At 38.3% G+C, this 23,390-nt stretch overlaps 1 protein-coding gene across 2 annotated transcripts in view; it reads right to left on the reverse strand.

Moving 5' to 3' along the window:
- Nucleotides 1-1,596: 1,596 nt before the first annotated feature.
- Nucleotides 1,597-23,390, reverse strand: part of DYNC2H1 (dynein cytoplasmic 2 heavy chain 1) — a 388,421-nt gene continuing 366,627 nt past the window's right edge. For both annotated transcript variants that reach the window (XM_040257838.1, XM_040257837.1), the window contains 2 exons: nt 18,502-18,618; nt 1,597-1,852 (listed from right to left, as the gene is read on the reverse strand). In XM_040257838.1, coding sequence (XP_040113772.1) covers nt 1,694-1,852; nt 18,502-18,618 — 276 coding nt within the window. In that variant the 3' untranslated portion in view covers nt 1,597-1,693. The remainder of the gene's footprint in view (nt 1,853-18,501; nt 18,619-23,390) is intronic.

Genomic DNA, 23,390 nt, shown 5'->3' on the forward strand with positions numbered 1-23,390 from the left:
CCCTAGAAAGCAGGTGCAGCCATGCGATTCAGTTCTAATGGAATGTAAACATAAGCTGTGTGTTACATTTCCAGACACAGCCCACAAAACCTTCCCTGTATACTCCTTCCTGCTTTTCCCTTTCTGTTTATTTAAAAGTTTCAGCCATTGTAAAAGTTTACTGTTCCACAGAAACACAAGGGAAAGCCATATACTGGAGAAATTACAACTTTTCATCATTTAATTATTCTATTTGTAAAATTCTTATCCTGGATTCTGTGCAATTATTCCCCATTTCTTTTGCATTACTTTGAGATGCTGGGTTATTTAACTAAAACACAATGCATCCTTCAATGTTTAAAAAGACATTTTACCTGTGACGGATTCATGTTGACGTATGGCAAAACCAATACAATATTGTAAAGTAATTAACCTCAAATTAAAATAAACATATTTAAAAAATATATAAATAAAAAATAAAAAGACATTTTAGATATATATATGTACATATATGCATGCTGCTGCTGCTGCTGCTAGGTCACTTCAGTCATGTTAAACTCTGCGCGACCCCATAGACAGCAGCCTACCAGGCTCCCCCATCCGTCCCTGGGATTCTCCAGGCAAGAATACTGGAGTGGTTTGCCATCTCCTTCTCCAACATATATGCATATATATATATAAAACCATGAAAGACTGAAACATTATATGTCATTAAATAATGATGATATAAAAATGATAGCCAAAATATTAGATTCCTTAAATATTTTAACTCTTATTAACTTAAAACATTAAATTTTTGAGCCAGTGAAAGTGAAGTGCCTCACAGAAATACTTAATACAGTAAGTCTTCTACCTGTGAACCTTCAAGTTGCAAACTTTTAAAAAAGAGAACGTGTCTTCCTTCAACATCAGGCATGAAGTTGCGTTTGCCCTCCGTCTCCTCTTGCTGATGATCCTTCAGCTCTGTTGTCTCCCACCCCCTCTTCCTCACCTGTAACACAGCTTGCTGGTTCACTTGATGCCAGCCCTGTATGCCAGCCTTCATGATGGACTACTGTGCTTCTCAAGGTACTACAGTATATTAAAAATGTCTTCTTTAAGTTTGGTTTTTATGTATTATTTGTGTGAAAGTATTATAAACCTATTACAGTACAGTACTATATAGCAGACTGTGTTAGTTGGGGACCTGTGCTGTGCACTGAGTCGCTCAGTCGTGTCTGACTCTTTCGACCCCATGGCTGCCAGGCTCTGTCCATGGGATTCTCCAGGCAAGAATACTGGCATGGACTGCCATGCCCTCCTCCAGGGGATCTTCCTAACCTAGTAATCAAACCCACATCTGCCACGTTGCAGGCGGATTCTTTTACCATCTGAGCCACCCAGGAAGCCCAAGAATACTGGAGTGGGTAGCCTGGGCAAAATTTGTTGGACTTACGAACCAACTGGACTTACAAATGCACTCTCAGAATGGAACTTGATTGTATGTAGGGGACTTACTGTATTATATAAGGAACACTCTATTCTAACATTGACTTAAGTTATTACTTTAAACGGTACAAGGTGCTATCATTATCCATTAAAGTAAAAACTCAAGATAAACAACACAGGACAACTATATGCTAATATTGTGAACCATGACTCATTACATATTTTATTCAAAGCTTAATTAATAAATGTTTCTTCTTGCTAAGACAGCTTTCATTCACATTAGGTTCTACTGATTTTTGAGAAACAGGGCTGCTCCACACTGAATCCACTGGTCTTGGCTGCCTCCACATGGAATGTTGATATTGATCACCACACGATCCCTTTCAGCACTTGTGTAAATAGGCAAAGCTATGCACTCATCAGGGGAATACGGATCATATGCAGCCTGTTTAAAAGAATTGATTGTGTTTTAAAATACAGCAATATACTGTGTTGAAGCAGATTATTAGATAACCAAAGATATAAACATAAAACCCTCCCAAATAATATGATTTATTTAACATTTTATTATAAAATGTTTAAAATAAAGATGAGCATAATACACCCCATCATTCAGCTGCAACAATTATCAACTCATTGTATTTCATTTACAACCTTCCCCCAGCAACAAATATTACAGTATTTTGAACCAAATCCTACACAAAAAATGTCACCTTAAATATTAAAATGTCTATAAATGAAATATAAATAATCACAATAATATTATCACATAAAAATATTAACAATAATTCCTTAATATCACCTTATATCCATTATCTCATTAACCCATTCTTTTAAAAAGATTTTTTTCTAAGAACAGTGGTTCAAATAGAGCCTTCATTTTGTGGTTTGCTATGTCTCTTACATCTCCTAAATTTACAAGTTTCCCTCCTTTATTCTTTGCAATTTGTTTGCTAAAGTACTATACCAAAGAGTTTCCCATATTCTAACTTTTGTTGGCTACATCCCCATGATATCTTGTTCTTTTGTTCTCTTTATTCTTGTAAAGGGATCTGGAGGTGAGTTCAGATTCAGATTAAATTTTTGGTAAAAACACTGCATAGGTAATAGTGTATACTTCAATCAAGAAGCAAATAAAGTGTGGCTGTCTCTTTTATTTTTTATTGATGGTTAACTGCTTTACAGAATTTTGTTGTTTTCTATCAAACTCAACATGAATCAGCCATAGGTATACATATGTGCCCTCCCTCTTCAACCATTCTTGCATCTCCCTCCCCATTCAACCCCTCTAGAGTGATGCAGAGCCCCTGTTTAAGTTCCCTGAAACATAAAGCAAATTCCCATAGATATTAGGTGCCATTGATGATGATATAAATCTTGTTTATATTTAAGATTACAAAATGATGATCTAATTACATTATTTCTTCTTCATTTCCAAACAGAAACATATCTATAAAGAGGAAATTCCACTCATCAATCATATGATTACCTTGAGGGAGGAAAGGCTAGATAAATGCTATCTAATTTCCCTTTATTTATGTGCTTTTAGAACAATGAATTTTTTTCCTGTTATACTGAAAAGGTGATCAGTGACTACCTATTTTTGAAGTATCATTATGAACTGGTAGATTTAAACAGCTCAATGTGTTTCAATGTAATGTAATCATTATTTTATTGGTGTTCAAACTGTCAGTCTTTGAGCAGTGGGAACTCATTAATTTGGCCCCTGAGGGTTTTGTTTCTACATGTATCTAATCTTAGGAAGCATCCCTAGGGCCATAGGAAGCATCATTACAAACAAAGCTAGTGGTTCAGTCCAGTTCAGCTGCTCAGTCATGTCCGACTCTTTGCAACCCCATGAATCGCAGCACGCCAGGCCTCCCTGTCCATTACCACCTCCCGGAGTTCACTCAGACTCACATCCATCGAGTCCGTGATACCATCCAGCCATCTCATCCTCGGTCATCCCCTTCTCCTCCTGCCCCTAATCCCTCCCAGCATCAGAGTCTTTTCCAATGAGTCAACTCTTCGCATGAGGTGTCCAAAGTACTGGAGCTTCAGCTTTAGCATCATTCCTTCCAAAGAAATCCCAGGGTTGATCTCCTTCAGAATGGACTGGTTGGATCTCCTTGCAGTCCAAGGGACTCTCAAGAGTCTTCTCCAACACCACACTTCAAAAGCATCAATTCTTCGGCGCTCAGCCTTCTTCACAGTCCAACTCTCACATCCATACATGACCACACGAAAAACCATAGCCTTGACTAGACGGACCTTAGTCGGCAAAGTAATGTCTCTGCTTTTGAATATGCTATCTAGGTTGGTCATAAATTTCTTTTAATTTCATGGCTGCAATCACCATCTGCAGTGATTTTGGAGCCCCCCAAAATAAAGTCTGACACTGTTTCTACTGCTTCCCCATCTATTTCCCATGAAGTGATGGGACTGGATGCCATGATCTTCGTTTTCTGAATGTTGAGCTTTAAGCCAACTTTTTCACTCTCCTCTTTCACTTTCATCAAGAGGCTTTTGAGTTCCTCTTCACTTTCTGCCATAAGGGTGGTGTCATCTGCATATCTGAGGTTATCGATATTTCTCCTGGCAATCTTGATTCCAGCTTGTGTTTCTTCCAGTCCAGTGTTTCTCATGATGTACTCTGCATATAAGTTAAATAAGCAGGGTGACAATATACAGCCTTGATGTACTCCTTTTCCTATTTGGAACCAGTCTGTTGTTCCATGTCCAGTTCTAACTGTTGCTTCCTGACCTGCATACAGATTTCTCAAGAGGCAGGTCATGTGGTCTGGTATTCCCATCTCTTTCAGAATTGTCCATAGTTTATTGTGATCCACACAGTCAAAGGCTTTGGCATAGTCAATAAAGCAGAAGTAGATGTTTTTCTGGAACTCTCTTGCCTTTTCCATGATCCAGCGGATGTTGGCAATTTGATCTCTTGTTCCTCTGCGTTTTCTAAAACCAGCTTGAACATCAGGGAGTTCACAGTTCACGTATTGCTGAAGCCTGGCTTGAAGAATTTTGAGCAGTACTTTACTAGCATGTGAGATGAGTGCAATTGTGCGGTAGTTTGAGCATTCTTTGGCATTGCCTTTCTTTAGAATTGGAATGAAAATTGACTTTTTCCAGTTCTCTGGCCACTGCTGACTTTTCCAAATTTGCTGGCATATTGAGTGCAGCACTTTCACACCATCATCTTTCAGGATTTGAAACAGCTCAACTGGAATTCCATCACCTCCACTAGCTTTGTTTGTAGTGATGCTTTCTAAGGCCCACTTGACTTCACATTCCAAGATGTCTGGCTCTAGATTAGTGATCACATCATCATGATTATCTGGGTCGTGAAGATCTTTTTTGTATAGTTCTTCCGTGTATTCTTGCCACCTCTTCTTAATATCTTCTGCTTCTGTTAGGTCCATACCATTTCTGTCCTTTATTGAGCCCATCTTTGCATGAAATGTTCCCTTGGTATCTCTAATTTTCTTGAAGAGATCTCTAGTCTTTCCCATTCTGTTGTTTTCCTCTACTTGTCTGCACTGATTGCTGAAGAAGGCTTTCTTATCTCTTCTTGCTATTCTTTGGAACTCTGCATTCAGGTGATGGAATTCCAGTTGAGCTATTTCAAATCCTAAAGATGATGCTGTGAAAGTGCTGCATTCAACATGCCAGGAAATTTGGAAAATGCAGTGGTGGCCAAAGGACTGGAAACGTCAGTTTTCATTTGAATTCCAAAGAAAGGCAATGCCACAGGATGTTCAAACTCCTGCACAATTGCACTCATCTCACACACTAGCAAAGTAATGCTCAAAATTCTCCAAGTGAGGCTTCAACAGTATGTAAACCGAGAATGTCCAGATGGTCAAGCTGGACTTGGAAAAGGCAGAGGAAGCAGAGATCAAACTGCAAACATCCATTGGATCATAGAAAAAGTAAGAGAGTTCCAGAAAAACATCTAGTCCTGCTTTATTGACTACACCAAAGCCCTCTGACTATGTGGACCACAATAAACTGTGGACAATTCTGAAAGAGATGGGAATACCAGACCACCTAACCTGCCTCCTGAGAAATCTGTATGCAAGTCAGGAAACAAGTTAGAACTGGACATAGAATAACAGACTGGTTCCAAATAGGAAAAGGAGTATGTCAAGGCTGTATACTGTCACCATGTTTATTTAACTTCTATGCAGAGTACATCATGCAAAATGCCGGGCTGGATGAAGCACAAGCTGGAATCAAGATTGCCAGGAGAAATATTGATAACCTCAGGATATGCAGATGACACCACCCTTATGGCAGAAAGCGAAGAAGAACTAAAGAGCCTCTTGATGAAAGTGAAAGAGGAGACTGAAAATGCTGGCTTAAAACTCAACATTCAAAAAAAAATTATCATATCATCCAGTCCCATCACTTCATGGCAAATAAATGGGGAAACAATGGAAACAGTGAGAGACTTTATTTTCTTGGGCTGCAAAATCACTGCAGATGGTGACTGCAGCCATGAAATTAAAAGACACTAACTCCTTGGAAGAAAGGCTATGACCAATCTGAAGGTGAAGGTGAGGTTGCTCAGTCGTGTCTGACTCTTTGCGACCCCGTGGACTGTAACCTACTAGGCTTCTCCGTCCATGGGATTCTCCAGGCAAGAATACTGGAGTGGATTGCCATTTCCTTCACCAGGGGATCTTCCCGACCCAGGGATCGCACCCAGGGTCTCCCGCATTGGAGGCAGACGCTTTAACCTCTGAGCCACCAGGGAAGCCCATGACCAACCTAGACAGCATATTAAAAAAGAGAGACATAACTTTGCCAACAACGGTCCGTCTAGTCAAAGACTTGCTGCTTTTGAACTGTGGTGTTGGAGAAGAATCTTGAGAGTCCCTTGGACTGCAAGTAGATCAAACCAGTCAATTCTAAAGGAAGTAAGGCCTGAATATTTATTGGAAGGACTGATTGATGAAGCTGAAGCTATAATACTTTGGCCATCTGATGTGAAGAACTGAATCACTGGAAAAGACCCTGATTCTGGCAAAGACCGAAGGCGGGAGGAGAAGGGGATGACAGAGGATGAGATGGTTGGACGGCATCACCGACTCGATGGATATGAGTCTGAGCAAGTTCTGGGAGATGGTGACGGACAGGGAAGCCTGGCGTGCTGCAGTCCATGGGGTTGCAAAGAGTCGGGCATGACTGCGTGACCTAACTGACTCTGTCCCTAGTCATCTTCATAAGCTTTGTTTCCTTCTAGTGTCTCAAGACACTGTAAGTTCATCTTGTTTATCTGCTGTCTCAGAAATAAAGGACATTACTCTGAGGATCCTCAGATCCTTTAATGAAAAAATGGTGTCTGCATGCATGCTCATTTGCTGAGTCTTGTCCAACTCTTAGCGACACCACAGACTACAGCCCGCCAGGCTCCTCTGTCCGTAAGATTTTTTTCCAGGCAGGAATACTGGAGTGGGTTGCCATTTCCTCCTCCAGGGGATCCTCCAAACCTAGGGATTATTCCTGCATCTCCTCCATTAGTAGGTGATTCTTTACTACTGAGCCACCTGGGATGGTACTAGGGACCACAGTCTGAGTGCTAGAAATGATCTATCATTTTCCTTCTAGGATTTTTTAGTGACTGAAGCTCAGAAATATGTATTTTTTAAAGAAAATCATCAGAAGTTCATAATAATTCCAGTTCAAACTTAGGATTAATGTTATTTATTGAATATATAATTTTATTTAAAGTATGGAGTATGTTTTAGAGTTAGAATGAAACATAAGACAAAGTTGGACTCATCCTAGAATTTTACAAATGATAAATTAGAAACTTATGGAGAATTTTTCATGGTAACTTAGTTAAGCAAGTGGCAACACTGTCATAGGTAGTACAGTTGAAAAAAAAATTGGTATTTGAATATTAGCTTGTCTAGGAGCTCCTGACCTTACAGTGTAGATTATTCTCTGAGTATCAGTTTCCCTATCATAAAAGGGACATAAACAACACTTGAATCCAATGATGTATTTAGGAGTTTTTTATCCACATATCTTCAAATCTTAGGACTACATATGCATACATTTTCTTTAATTCTTACTAATTCTAAAATCAAGAAAAGTCCCAGCTTTTTACCATCTGCTACATGTCATGGATGGTACTAGGATAGAGAGAAATAAAAATATTTTTTGCTTCATGAAAAAATTTAAAACATTCTGTTTTTAAGAGTGGGATTATATGGAATTTTGATTATCTTTTTCAAGCCTCATCTCTATTAAACAAACATGAATATAATGTTCTAACTTTTCTAAGTCCTTGATACAAATCAGTTAAATCCCTTTAAAACTCATTCATTTCTAAACAATAACATAAGAATTGTACATGAGAAAATGTATTCTTTATGAAGAATCATTATCTAAATAGATAAAAAAGCCATCTGCCTTGAATCTTTCTAATTTTTCTTTCTATGTTTGTATTGATGATTCTGTCAGTTACTCATCCACTCATTTACCAGCATTTATCTGCTAACACTGTCCCTGGAATTATAAAGGTTAAGAATTTTAATATATATTCAGATAGGGAAAAGAATAATCATCTTCGAAACTTATAATTTAGTTTAGGAAACAGCATACACATCAAATATTTAGAATGCAATTTCTGGAAAAATTAGCACTTTACAAAATGAAAGTAAACTACTACTCTGGGATATATTAACCTAACAAGGATTAAAGAAGAGAATGAATCCTGAGTGGGGCCTCAGAAAAAATATGGAACTTGGAGTAAAGAGAATTTTCAACCATTATTAGTCACTGCCTAATCTCTTCCCTCTTTTCCAATTCTGCTTAAATGGCAAAGCTTTAAGATTCAGAAATTCCTGTAATTTCCATAACACCTTAGCCATTCCTAAAGTTAGTAACCTAGTGCAGGCTTTCTTTTGGTATTGCCTTTAAATTCTTCAGCAAAGAGCAGACAAACATTACATATTTGTTGAACAGAAATGATGTGAATCTTTGAATGTCTATTTATAATCCCAGGAAAGGTCTTAAATTATCTTTCTCTGCCACCCGATATTTGCTTTGCTTCATCTAACTTCTATGGTCAAAAATGAAAATAAAACATCACATTGAAATGTTTATTATAATGCTATCACTTTCTATTCAGAAGATTTCTTTATATCTCTTCATTTTAACACCAAGCAATTTTCTCTCTAAATCAAGAATCTAAGAATAAAGCAAAGTTGATTCTTTGAATATTCACTCTCAATTTACTAGTGTTTGTATATATTTCCAAATCCTTCCTAACCTGCTTTTGGTTGTAGGCTTTATGTTTAAGTGAGGGTGCAAAACTCCCCAGGAAAAACTCACAGTGTTTTAAAAGCAAAGTACCACAGTTGCTTCTTAACATTTAACTTCTCAAAATCTCATAAATGGTAAATGTTAAAACCTCCTGTAAAAAAGTTAAATGGACTTGCTCTTAGGTAATCAATAAATAAATGATCAAAGTAATAGAGCTAAGTGCTTTGTCATTCTCACTCAGCATATCTTATGCAAACAGAAGTTTCATAAACATTGTTAACTGAATTAAATTCTTATGGCACAACTCCCTCTTTAATATGTTTATCTTAATAGAAAAAGCATAAGACCCTGCTGGGCAGAAATATTTGGATGAAACTAAAAGTTTATTAATTATTAATAAATATACTAAGAGCTCAATACAAAAAAAGAGATATAATAGGACTTCAAATATTTCATATTATATTACATAAACAAGTTAGTTTATATAAAATTAAACATATAAAAACCTATATATAGTGATTACTCACACTCATGCCTAGGCCCCAGGGAAAGTGACTTAAAAGTATATATGTACTGCAAATAGAAGGCAATATGCTAATAAGTGAAAGAAGCTGTTTACAAAGTCAAATGGTGATACTAGGTATCATTTAGCCCACAAATCAAAGAAAATGACAAAATAACACCAGAGAACAACAACAACAAAAAACCAAATTAACTCCAGGTGAACTATGATAACTATTTTGCCAATATCAATTCAAATTTCACTATAATAAAACATGTGAGGGCAAACTTCACATGATGAGAAATAGCTTTACGCATAAGGTCCAACTTACTTATGCATAAGGTCCAACTAACTTCTATTATGAACCAAGTCAATGAACAGCTATTCGCTTTAGAAAAGAAGATGTGAGGAAATCAGAAGTTAAGTGGCATTATAAGTAATACAACCCTGAAAAAAACAACTATTTCAGAACAGGAAATTAAGCAACATGCCAACGATAAATATGTTGAAAGACTCTATTCTGGCAAGAATGTCTAGCTACTCTTTAAAATGTATTTTGGTAGAGAACTACTTCACTGTTTTTCAATAATACAATGCTAACAACATTGCTTTCAGAGTAAGTCCTTACAAAAAAAAAGTCACATAGAAAAAAACAGTAATTCAATACTTAATATTTTTAAATCAGAGTATATAAAAGGCAGAATTTTCAGCATATATCATTTCATACTGCGAGTGGCATGTGTAATCATTTTACAGTCGTAATTTCCCTGGGAATGAAATTGTTTCTAAAGTTGAACTGTCAATTGTGACACCTCTTGGAAGGTATAGGCCTGTGGGGTTCAGGCTGGTCCAGAATTTCTATGTTACTGTGGGGCTGATAGACCCTAAGTAATGCTCTTCACAGGGAAAATAGATCAAAGGCAAACTGACTTCCTCTGGAATGTAAGAACAGGGCATTATAAAGGCTGACCTACCTCAAAAGGTAGTATTGCCCTAACTGTTATGTGGAACACGAGATCCTGATGGAGGTGGGGTGCAGGTGCAGGAAAAGGGTTGCGTGTTAGGAAACTCTGGGGGATTCTCAGTTTTTAACATTCTCAAAACCACCATGAATTTCTAAATTTAAATTTGTATACTGAACAAGTTTTCTGAGAACCATTATGGAAAAATGCAGTGTAGAACACTTTGGAGAAAGTGAATGCTTCTCGGGGTAAAATCCCTTAGGGGAATCTTAATTTGGACCTAGGTTATTTTAACCCCCAGTACTGAGCTGCAACTGAAGAACCTTAAGAATCTGCATCATGAATGAATGAGTGAATGAACGCATAAATGAATCATGTGAGTGTAGGATATATTACTTGCTGAACATAGATAATGGTAAACAGAAACACTAGGAAAATAGCACCAGCATTTTACTACCTTTTAATTCTTTTGGACATTCCTAATTAGAATTTTGTTGGCTGACAAAAGTACATTACATATAACAGTTCAGTTCAGTCCCTCAGTCATGTCCGACTCTTTGCGACCCCATGAATCACAGCACGCCAGCCCTACCTGTCCATCACCAACTCCTGGAGTTCACTCAGACTCATGTCCATCGAGTCAGTGATGCCATCCAGCCATCTCATCCTCGGTCGTCCCCTTTTCCTTCTGCCCCAATCCCTCCCAGCATCAGAGTCTTTCCCAATGAGTCAACTCTTCTCATGAGGCGGCCACAGTACTGGAGTTTCAGAAGCAATAGTAAACCTCCCATTTTCCTCAATAAAAGTCTTAAGAACTAGCTGCTCATGTCCTTTGTTAAGTATTACCACATAAGTTCTTCAGTCTTTCACACCTAAAATGCTCTTTTACAATGAAAACACCATGCACCTCACAGCAACGCTGTGCAAATGACTGGGTTACTGGGCCTGTTTCTGCTGAAATAGAGTTGTTCAGGACTTTCAGGTGTCAGATGCACGTGTGCATGCACGCTCAGTGCTGTCCGACTCTGTGTGACCCCAGGGACTGCAGTCCGCCAGGCCCCTCCGTCCATGGGATTCTCCAGGCCAGAGTACTGGAGAGTTGCCATGCCCTCCTCCAGGAGATCTTCCCAAACCAGGGATCAAACCTGCATCTCTTCTGGAACCTGCACTGCAGGCAGACTCTTTACTGCTGAGCCATTGGGGTAGCCCTTCTTTCTCCTTAGGTATCAGATAATATGATGCAAATAATTTGTGGAATAACCTTATTCAGGCCCAAAAGGAATTAGTTACCAAAGTTCTGAACTTCATTATTTTATTTAAGCTTACTAAATGATTCTGCACTTTCTGCAATAAAGTAGCTGTAAGAGTAAGTGGAAAAGGAACTCGTTTACTTGTTTATGTAAGTTGATGTTGATGCTTCCTTCGATTTTATGTTGGTTCCTACCCTCTTGGTAAAAATGCATTAAAATATGATGATCCCCACCAAATTCTACAAAGCTTATTAAAGATGGATATAGCTGGAATAAAAAATAATTTCTTGAACAAAATAATATTTAACTCAAGCAGAAGTTGGAGAGTTTGACAGTTTATACAGAGTCAGCAAACTTTTCCGTAAGAGGCCAGATAGTAAATAATTTCAGGATTTATGGGCTATATGTCTGGGATGTAACTGTATCTTTAACTCTGCTGCAGCAGTCTGGAAGCATCTACATAAATGAGCAGAGCTGTTTTCCACACAAAATTTTCTTCATGGACACCAAAATTCACTTAATTCATTTCAGTTAACTTTTACATGTCATAAAATACTATCCTTCTGAGTTTTTCATCTGTTTAAAAAAGATACAAGTCATTCATGATCACATTACTGTGGGCTGCACAAAAATAAGCAGTGCACTGGATTTGGTCTGTGGACTGTAGTTTCTTAAACACTAGTTTATCCTATAGGTTGACTCAGTATCAGGCCCAAGATTTAAGAGAAATAACCTGAATTTGAAACTTAGTTGCCTACCTTGATCAAGCTACACAGTCTTTTAAACTTATGTTTTCTGAGTTTACAATGGAAATGATAACATTTTTAATGTTTTTAAATGTTTTTATAACAATATTTTCCTATTTCACTATTTCCTATTTCAAATATTTTTGGAAGGCCTAACTATCTTATATTCTAAACATTCTGTACAGTGTTTGACACATAATACAGATAAATATTCATTGCTAGTATTCAAATACTAATGCTACTATTGGGGGACCCATAACAAATCACTTAGTTTACCAGATTTGCAGTTTCTTCCTCAGGAAAACATAGAGAAAAACTGCTCTACCAAACTCAGAGGATTACTGTGAAAATATATGTGATTGTATTTCACTCTATGTCAATCTTCAGTTCTCTCAGTGCTAGACCAATTTTCTAAAACTAAAAATCTGATCTTACCACACACCTGTTCTGAATTCTTAGTGACTTTCTATTGATCATAAGACAGGCTCAACTCCTTGGCATGGCTCCAAGGCTTGTCATACTTGGGCTCAGCCTTTTTTTCTGACTACATCCCCTATCATTCTTCGATTTGAACAATTCCAGTACATTTGTACTATATTTGCAGTTCCCAGAACAACCTAAATTCTTCTCATATCTCCATGCATTCAAAACTATGTCCCCTTCTATACGGAATGCCTTGGTCCTACCATTTTTGAATTTGTCCTTGAACTTTTCATACTTCTATTGTGAATACAATTTGGGAAAGATTCTTCCTTTCCCTGTGAGAGCATCAGACTTTCCCTCTTCTGCTTACACATGATAGAGCTGAGGTCTCCCTCATCTGCCAAAACATTTTATGTAATCCTCCATAAATGTACTTCTGTAATTTTGAACTAAATAGTTTCTCTTCCCCTTTGTCTCTACTCAACAGAAGACTCTCTGAAGGAAGAAATTTATTTTGTTACCCCACTGTTCAGAACATGGTATATAACAGGAACTTAAGTATTGAATGATGATTGAAAGCACTTGGTGTACTGTAAAGTACCATATGAAATAATTATTATCATACTATTATAAAAACATTTTAAAATGTTCACATCAGGATAAGTCAGACTTACCATGTGTACTAACCAACCATGTAAGTTAGTACTTACTCTGCTGGGCACTTCACAGATACAGGGCCTTAACATGGTTCTATAGGAAACGCCAGTCTCCACTTTCAAATGAGGCTCATTGAGACCGGGCAATTAGCCCCAAATCACCCAGATCATAAGTCTGAGAGCTGGGAATGGGATTTAGTCTGTTAGACTCCAAAATTCTGTGTTCTGAAACATTTAGCAACATGCCCCATATTCTCTCCCCTCTTAGTTGATCCAGGACAGGCAGTCAAAACAGTAAGGTTATATGGTAAAATGAGCCTCATTTAAGGAAGGAGGGGGGAAAAAGAAGTGGGGAAGCACCTTAAATTCTTCCATTATGTGTCAGGAAAAAGTGAAAAAGCCTTGGAGGAAATCCCTTTTACAAAAATAATAAATTCGTCTTATCTCTCAATAATCACTTTTATTGACTAGGCCAATCATTTTATCTCTCTTTACATGAGCTAGTTTTCAAATTAAATTATTTTTAGCTTTCCATTCCAGTCCTGTTTTTTAAAGTATGGTAAATAAAATCGTATAGAAATGATACTCAGAGCAAAATGTTGTAGAAGGATAAATTCCAAGTCTCACAAGGTTATGCTGCTTTTTATACAGCCCAGTACAACACTGCATTTTTGATTTGCATTCAGTTTATGGTCAGTTATGTGGGTACTGCTTGAGGTCATTGTCTTCTGCATTTATGCCTACTCAGGTATTCTTCATGCTCTCTATTTTTATTGCTGGGATTTCTCCATAAGTGAGCAGAAGGCAATGGCACCCCACTCCAGTACTCTTGCCTGGAAAATCCCATGGACGAAGGAGCCTGGTGGGCTGCAGTCCATGCGGTCTTGAAGAGTCTGACATGACTGAGCGGCTTCCCTTTCACTTTTTACTTTCATGCATTGGAGGAGGAAATGGCAACCCACTCCAGTGTTCTTGCCTGGAGAATCCCAGGGATGGGGGAGCTTGGTGGGCTACCATCTGTGGGGTCGCACAGAGTCAGACACGACTGAAGCAACTTAGCAGTAGCAGCAGCTCCATAAGTGAACCAGTTTATACATGTCCTACCTCACCTCTTCATCAAGGTCACCATATGGCTTTTAATTTTGTTTGCCAAAGAATTAACACTTTACATAATTTAAAAATTGGCATCATATACAACTTTATATGTTATCTTAACCTTAACTTTTATATATAACTTTCAATCTGGTTCATACACCTAATGTGTGTAATCCATAACTGTTTGATATACCAATTTCTTACATGAATCAATAGCTTGATAGAAATAAAATAATTTCACCTTCTCTCATTTCATGAAAGAAAATGAAGCTTATATGGCGGGGGGAAATGGAGAGTTTCTCAGAAATGTATGTTCTTTTAGGTCAGAGGATGCTCTTATATATCACTGAGCAGTAACTGCTATGGTTTTATTAGTTTCTATTTTAAAATACATATTCTGATTTTTAAATTTTCTTACTTTACAAAAGGAATTATAATAATTGGAAAAGTCAATAAAATATTTCCCAACTAGAAAATTATTTTTTCTTATAGTAAATGGTATAAGAAATTGTTTTGTTGGTGACTATATATACAATCAAAACTTTAAGATTACATGTATTCATACTTACATTTAAAAATTCTATTGTTAAGTAAGAGTTTCCCTCAAGTTCCATTGTTAAAAAATTGAAGGTTTTAAAAGGGAAAGTGAAAGTGGCTCAATCGTGTATGACTCTTTTGGAACCCATGACTACACAGTCCATGGAATTCTCCAGGCAAGAATTCTGGAGTGGGTAGCCCTTCCCTTCTCCAGCGGATCTTCCCAACCCAGGTATCAAACCCAGGTCTCCCGCCATACAGACGGATTCTTTCTTTACGAGCTGAGCCACAAGGGAAGCCCCTTAAAAGGGAAAAGTTAACTTAATAAGTCTCTGTCGAGACAGTTTTCTTCATTTGCCAATCAGGAGCGTAATGACAAGGAATGACATAAAAGCCAGATGTGTATTAACATCACGCTGCTTTCGATTTCTGCGTGCTTAGCTATATGAAGCACATTTAAGGTATGTGACCACATATTTCCTCATTTAAGCTATGTGAACACATTTCCATATTTGAAAATAGGAATAATAATATCCACCTTGCAGGACTACTCAGAAAAGTATAAGGTAAAGTATATAAAGCATTTAGCACATTGCTGAAAATAACAGGAACATTGGTAGTTCACATAACCATTTAGCGTTTTTTTTTCTTTTTAGACTAAAGCTTATTTAGAAATTAAAATTATGATGTTATTCTTTTCATAATAAAATAAAGGCTTTAAAATGTCCTATCAGTTCAGTTCAGTCGCTCAGTCGTGTCCGACTCTTTGTGACCCCATGGACTGCTGCACGTCAGGCCTCCCTGTCCATCACCAACTCCCAGAGTACACTCAAACTCATGTCCCTTGAGTCAGTAATGCCATCCAACCATCTCATCCTCTGTTATCCCCTTCTCCTCCCACCTTCACCCTTTCCCAGCATCAGGGTCTTTTCAAATGAGTCACCTCTTCACATCAGGTGGCCAAAGTATTGGAGTTTCAGCTTCAACATCAGTCCTTCCAGTGAATACTCAGGAGTGATTTCCTTTAGGATGGCCTGGTTTGATCTTTTTGCAGTCCAAGGGACCCTCTAGAGTCTTCTCCAACACCACAGTTCAAAAGCAGCAATTCTGCAACATTCAGCTTTCTTTATAGTCCAACTCTCACATCCATATATGTGGTGAAAAACCACTAGAAAAACCATAGCCTTGACTAGACAGACCTTAGTTGGCAAAGTAATGTCTCTGCTTTTTAATATGGTGTCTAAGTTGGTTACAGTTTTTCTTCCAAGGAGAAAGCATCTTTTAATTTCATGGCTGCAGTCACCATCTGCAGTGATTTTGGAGCCCCAAAAATAAAAGTCAGCCACTGTTTCCATTGTTTCTCCATCTATTTGTCATGAAGTGATGGGATCAGATGCCATGATCTTAGTTTTCTGTATGTTGAGTTTTAAGCTAACTCTTTCACTTTCATCAAAAGGCTCTTTAGTTCCTCTTCACTTTCTGCCATAAGGTGTCATCTGCATATCTGAGGTCATTGATATTTCTCCTGGCAATCCTGATTCCAGCTTATGCTTCATCCAGCCCAGTGTTTCTCATGATGTACTCTGCATATAAGTTAAATAAGCAGGGTGACAATATACAGCCTTGGCGTACTCCTTTTCCTATTTGGAACCAGTCTGTTGTTCCATGTCCAGTTCTAACTGTTGCTTTTTGACCTGCATACATATTTCTCAGAAGGCGGGTCAGGTGGTCTGGTATTCCCATCTCTTTCAGAATTTTCCACAGTTTGTTGTGATCCACACAGTCAAAGGTTTGGCATAGTCAATAAAGCAGAAGTAGATGATTTTATGAAACTCTCTCGCTTTTTCGGTGATCCAATGGATGTTGGCAATTTGATCTCTGGTTCCTCTGCCTTTTCTATATCCAGCTTGAACATCTGGAAGGTCACGGTTCACGCACTGTAGAAGCCTGCCTTGGAGAATTTTGAGCATTACTTTGCTAGCGTGTGAGATGAGTGCAATTGTGCAGTAGTTTGAGCATTCTTTGGCATTGCCTTTCTTTGGGATTGGAATGAAAACTGACCTTTCCAGTCCTGTGGCCACTGCTGCGTTTCCAAATGTGCTGGCATATTGCACTTTCACAGCATCATCTTCCAGGATTTGAAAGAGCTCAACTGGAATTCCATCACCTCCACTAGCTTTGTTCATAGTGATGCTTTCTAAGGCCCGCTTGACTTCACATTCCAGGATGCAGGTGAGTGACCACACCATCATGGTTATCTGGGTCATAAAGATCTTTATTGTATAGATCTTCTGGGTATTCCTGCCACCTCTTCTGAATATCTTCTGCTTCTGTTAGGTCCCTACCATTTCTGTCCTTTATTGAGCCCATCTTTGCATGAAATGTTCTCTTGGTATCTCTAATTTTCTTGCAGAGATCTCTAGTCTTTCCCAGTCTATTGTTTTCCTCTATTTCTTTGTATTGATCACTGAGGAAGACTTTGTTATCTCTCCTTGCTATTCTTTGAAACTCTGCATTCAAATGGGTATATCTTTCCTTTTCTCCTTTGCCTTTCATTTCTCTTCTTCTCTCAGCTATCTGTAAGGCCTCCTCAGACAACCATTTTGCCTTTCTTGCATTTCTTTTTCTTGGGGATGATCTGCTCCCTGTCTCCTGTACAATGTCACAAACCTCCATCCATAGTTCATCAGGCACTCTGTCTATCAGATCTAGTCCCCTGAATCTATTTGTCACTTACACTGTATAATCATAATGGATTTGATTTAGGTCATACCTGAATGGTCTAATGGTTTTCCCTACTTTTTTCAATTTCAGTCTGAATTTGGCAATAAGGAGTTCATGATCTGAGCCACAGTCAGCTCCCAGTCTTGGTTTTGCTGACTGTATAGAGCTTCTCCATCTTTGGCTGCAAAGAATATAGTCAAGCTGATTTTGGTATTGACCATCTGGTGATGTCCATGTGTAGAGCCTTCTCTTGTGTTGTTGGAAGAGGGTATTTGCTATGACCAGTGTGTTCTCTTGGCAAAACTCTATTAGCCTTTGCCCTGTTTCATTCTGTACTCCAAGGCCAAATTTGCCTGTTACTCCACACATTTTTTGACTTCCTACTTTTGCATTCCTGTCCCCTAAGGACAGGGGAGCCTGATGGGCTGCCATCTATGGGGTCGCACAGAGTCAGACATGATTGAAGCGACTTAGCAGCAGCAGCAGCCCCTATAATGACTGTGGGCAAGAATCCCTTAGAAGAATTGAGTAGCCATCATAGTCAAGAAGTGTCCAAAATGCAGTACTTGGATGCAATCTCAAAAACAACAGAATATCTCTGTTCATTTCCAAGGGAAACCATTCAATATCACAGTAATCCAAGTCTATACCCTGACCAGTAATGCTGAAAAAGCTGAAGTTGAATGGTTCTATGAGGGCCTACAAGACTTTCTAGAACTAACATCCCCTCAAAGAAAAAAAAGTCCTATACATCTTAAATATAATAAAGGACACAGTATTTTGAGTATAAATTTGTTCAAATGCAGTGAAATTAAAAAGTAAACAAAAAATTCGTAGGCCAAGAACATCTTATTAAAAATATATAATCCAAAAATGAATTGATTAAAGTTGTCCCTGTTAAAAATGTATTACCTGTGGAATCCAGCCCATAAAACAAGGGAGAACTGACGATACACTAGGAGAATCATGCTGATTTTCACAAAGTCGATTTCCATCAAAACTGCATCCTTCCAGCAGTAAGCCACTGATCTGCCATAGAGATATACAAACCATTAAAATACATATTACAGCCTGAAATGACAGGAGTTACTCTATTATATCTTCAGAAGGAAGGCAACAATTTCCATTGTAACTATACATTTCAAACAGTGTTAAAACAAAGACTATGGTATTTTATCTGAGAATAATGAAGGAGAAGGCCTGGACCAGTGTTCACTGTGAGCTTCCTTTAGGCTTAGTCCTGAATTTTAGCAAATATTTGAGAAAAAAATACTTACAAATGTCATCAGTTATACAACTGCATGTGCTTTGGCACTAGAATAATAGAAATATAATGACAAAAGCCCAAACGTTACTCTTTTTACAGGAGGGGGAAAGACAAGCACACTAGAGAAAAAAACAAGTGCTCCTTGCTTGGAATTCTGACATCATTTTCTAAAGAACAGAACAACATTCAGAAAGGTTAATGCAAAATAATTTTTAACATGTCACACACAGCTGAAAGAATTTTTAAAAAAGGAAAAAAAAAGAGTTCATCTCTTGGGGACTCCTCTCGTGGTCCACTGGTTCAGAACCTGTGTTCCCCACTGTAGGTTTGATGTATGAAGCAGGGCACCCAAAGCCAGTGCTCTGGGACCACCCAGATGGATAGGGTGGGAGGGAGGGGTTCAGGATGGAGGACACATGTGCACCTGTGGCCAATCAATGCCGATGTATGGCAAAGCCACCACAATATTGTAATTATCCTCCAATTAAAATTAATTAATAAATTAAAAAAAAAAAAACAATCTGTCTTCCACGGGTTCAATCCTTGGTCAGGGAAGTAAGATTCCACATTCCACAGGGCAACTATACTCACATGCCTCAACTAGTGTGGGTGATAGTAGCTCAGTCGTGCCTGACTCTTTGAGACCCCATGGACTGCAGCCCATCAGGCTCTGTCCGTGGAATTTTCCAGGCAAGAATGCTGGAGTGGGTTGCCATTTCCTTCTCCAGCCGCAACTAGAGACACAGCCAAAAATAAATATATTAAAAAAAACAAAAAAAGGAGTTCATCTCTTACTCTAAATTAACCTTAGTGTAAATTTATGAAATTATGAAAATAAAAATATAAATATTTTGGTAATGTTAGCTTCAAATTTCTTAAGTTCATTCTTTCAGTTTCTGATAATAAATGTAGAGTCTGCATTTTGAATTCAGATCCATATCTGTATTCTCACAATTTGAACTTGATAGAAAATAAAACAATCTTATACTGTTTAGTGCCTTTGAAGTTTTAACATACTATAGAATTTTAGAGGTAAGGGAATGCATGAAGTTCAAAGAGCTGAAATCATTTTCAACTACATTATAGTTAGAGGACGGTTATGGGAAGAGTTCTAGTAGAGTAAGCCTTGACAAACAGTTCTGATTAGTTGCTTTACCATGAAAATATAAAACAACTTGTTCGTCAGTGAAAGAGTTGGGATAAAAACAGAATTACTGAATTCCTGAGTTCAATATTCTTTCTGTACCACTGATATGATGTTATAAGGCCACTTTAAGGGTTAAGTATAGCCTTGAAGAAAAGTAAATTAAATTTTTAAAAATTATTTTAATTGGAGGCTACTTTACAATATTGTGATTTTTGTCATACATTGATATGAATCAGCCACAGGTGTACATGTATTCCCCATCCTGAACCCCCTCCCACCTCCCTCCCCATCCCATCCCTCAAGGTTGTCTGAGTGCACTGGCATTGAGTGCCCTGTTTCATGCATCGAACCTGGACTGGTGATATATTTCATATATGGTAATATGTATGTTTTAATGCTATTTTCTCAAATCATCCCACTCTTGTCTTCTCCCACAGAGTCTAAAAGTCTGTTCTTTACATCTGTGTCTCCTTTGCTATCTCGCATATAGGGTTATCTTTACCATCTTTCTAAATTCCAAATATATGCATTAATATACTGTATTGGTGTTTTTCTTTCTGACTTACTTCACTCTGTATAATAGGCTCCAGTTTCATCCAACTCATTAGAACTGATTCAAATGCATTCTTTTTAATGGTTGAGTAATACTCCATTGTGTATATGTACCACAGCTTTCTTATGCATTCACCTGCTGATGGACATCTAGGTTGCTTCCATGTCCTGGCTATAGTAAGTAGAGCTGCGATTAACATTGGGGTACACGTGTCTCTTACAGTTCTGGTTTCCTTGGAGTGTATGCCCAGCAGTGGGATTGCTGGGTCATAAGGCAGTTCTATTTCCAGTTTTTTAAGGAATCTCCACCCTATTCTCCATAGTGGCTGTACTAGTTTGCATTCCCACCAACAGTGTAAGAGGGTTGACTTTTCTCCACAGCCTCTCCAGCATTTATTGCTTGTAGACTTTTTGATGGCAGCCATTCTGGCTGGCGTGAAATGGTACCTCATTGTGGTTTTGATTTGCATTTCTCTGATAATGAGTGATGTTGAGCATCTTTTCATGTGTTTGTTAGCCATCTGTATGTCTTCTTTGGAGAAATGTCTGTTTAGTTCTTTGGCCCATTTTTTGATTAAAATTTAAGTGCTTCCTAATTTCAGTGCTAGAAAATCCCTATCTAGCCTATCCCTTCTCCAGGGGATCTTCCCAACCCAGGAATCAACCTGGGGTCTCCCGCATTGCAAGCCGATTCTTTACCAACTGAGCTATCAGGGAAGCCCTAGAAAGTCCCTAGGCAACATAATTCTTCTACGGCCTCTTTCAGAAATTTCACTGAGGTTTGAGCTCAAGTGGTCTCTATAGCAATTTGTAAAAGCAGTCCCCACAGACAGTGTCACAACTTGACTCTGTAATATGCATAGTATATATGCTATTGTTGGTGTTCCATCACTAAGTCATGTTCAAGTCTTTGCGACTCTGTGGACTGCAGCATGCCAGGCTCTTCTATGTGTTGCCTCCCAGAGTGTGCTCCAATTCATGTCCATTGTGTCGGTGATGCTATCTATCTCATCCTCTGCTGCCTCTTCTCCTATGGCCTTCAATCTTTCCCAGTGTCAGTCTTTTCCAATGAGTTGGCTCTGCATCAGGTGGCCAAAGTGATGAAGCTTCACCTTCAGCATCAATCCTTCTAATGAATATTCAGGGTTGATTTGCTTTAGGATTCACTGGTTTAATCTCCTTGCTGTCCAAAGGACTCTTCTCTGGCACCACAATTTGAAAGCATCAGTTCTTTGGCGCTCAGCCTTCTTTATGTTCCAAGTCCCACATTTGGACATGACTACTAGAAAAACCATAGCTTTGACTATATGGCCCTTCGTTGACAAAGTGATGTCTCTGCTAATACTGTTTAGGTTTATCATACCTTTCCTTCCAAGGAAGGAATTTAATTTACCTTTAATTTCATGGCTTCAGTTACCATCTGCAGTGATTTTGGAGCCCAAGAAAATACAATTTGCCACTGTTTCCACTTTTTCCCCATCTATTTGCCATGAAGTGATGGGACCAGATGCCATGATCTTAGTTTTTTGCATGTTGAGTTTTAATCCAGCCTTTTCACTTTCTTCTTTCACCCTTGTCAACAGGCTCTTTAGTACCTCTTCGCTTTTTGCCATTATAGTGCTATCATCTGCATATCTGAGGTTGCTGATATTTCTCCTGCGATCTTGATCTCAGCTTCTGACTCAGCCAGCCTAGCATTTCACAAGATGTACCTTGAGTGCATGTGTGCTCAGTGGCTCAGTCGTGTCTGACTCTTTGTGACTCTTTGGACTGTAGCCCACCAGATTCATCTGTCCAAGGTATTTTCCAGGCAAGAATACTGGAGTGGCAACTGGACAAGTGACAACTGGAGTTGTCATTTCTTATTCCAGGGGCTTTTTCTGACCCAGGGTTTGAACCCATGTCTCCTGCATTGGCAGTGGATTCTTTATCACTGAGCCACCTGGGAAGACTGGACGTACTCTGCATTTAATTTTAAATAAGCAGGGTGATAATTACAGCCTCGTCATGCTTCTTTCCAAATTCTGAATGAGTCCGTTGTTTGATGTCCATTTCTATTGCTTCTTGACCCGTATATGGGTTTATCAGGAGACATGTAAGGTGGTCTGATACTTCCATCTCTTTAAGAATTTTCCACAGTTTGCTGTGATCCACACAGTCAAAGGCTTTACGGTAGTCAATGAAGCAGAAATAGACATGTTTCTGAAATTCCCTTGCTTTCTCCATGATCCAACAAATGCTGGTGATTTAATTTTTCAATATGCATATACAGATATAAACTGAGATATATATTGAGTTTTGAGCTCAACTGGTCTCTACAGAAATTTGTAAAACTAGTCTCCACTGATAGCATCACGACTTGATGCTGTAATATGTATATTGTTGGAGTTATGTCACTAAATCATTTCCAATTCTTTGCAACCTCATGGACTACACAGCATGCCAGGCTCCTCTATCCTCCACTGTCTCCTGGATTTTGCTCAAGTTCAATTGAGTTGGTGACACTATCTAACCAAGTCATCCTCTACCACCCCCTTCGCCTTTTCCTCTTTTAAACAGAGGTTTGGTGGGGTGTTAAATACTGTCCTTTAGAGCCTTATTTCAATAGCTGATGCTACTGACCATGCAGCTGCTTGATCAGACACATGGGAGACATTCTTGGTCCCATCTCCTGAACTTCCGATATACTACCAACTACCAATAGCTGCCACCACCTTTAATCAAATCGTCTAAATTTGTCCTTTTCTCTCTCATCCTCTATCATTCTCCAACTGCAGAATTTAAAGAATATTAAAACATGGAGTTTCAAAAACCAATATCTACTGTTTATATAAT

This window comes from Oryx dammah, unplaced genomic scaffold, assembly GCF_014754425.2.
Source record: "Oryx dammah isolate SB20612 unplaced genomic scaffold, SCBI_Odam_1.1 HiC_scaffold_17, whole genome shotgun sequence".
Taxonomy (NCBI): Eukaryota; Metazoa; Chordata; class Mammalia; order Artiodactyla; family Bovidae; genus Oryx; species Oryx dammah.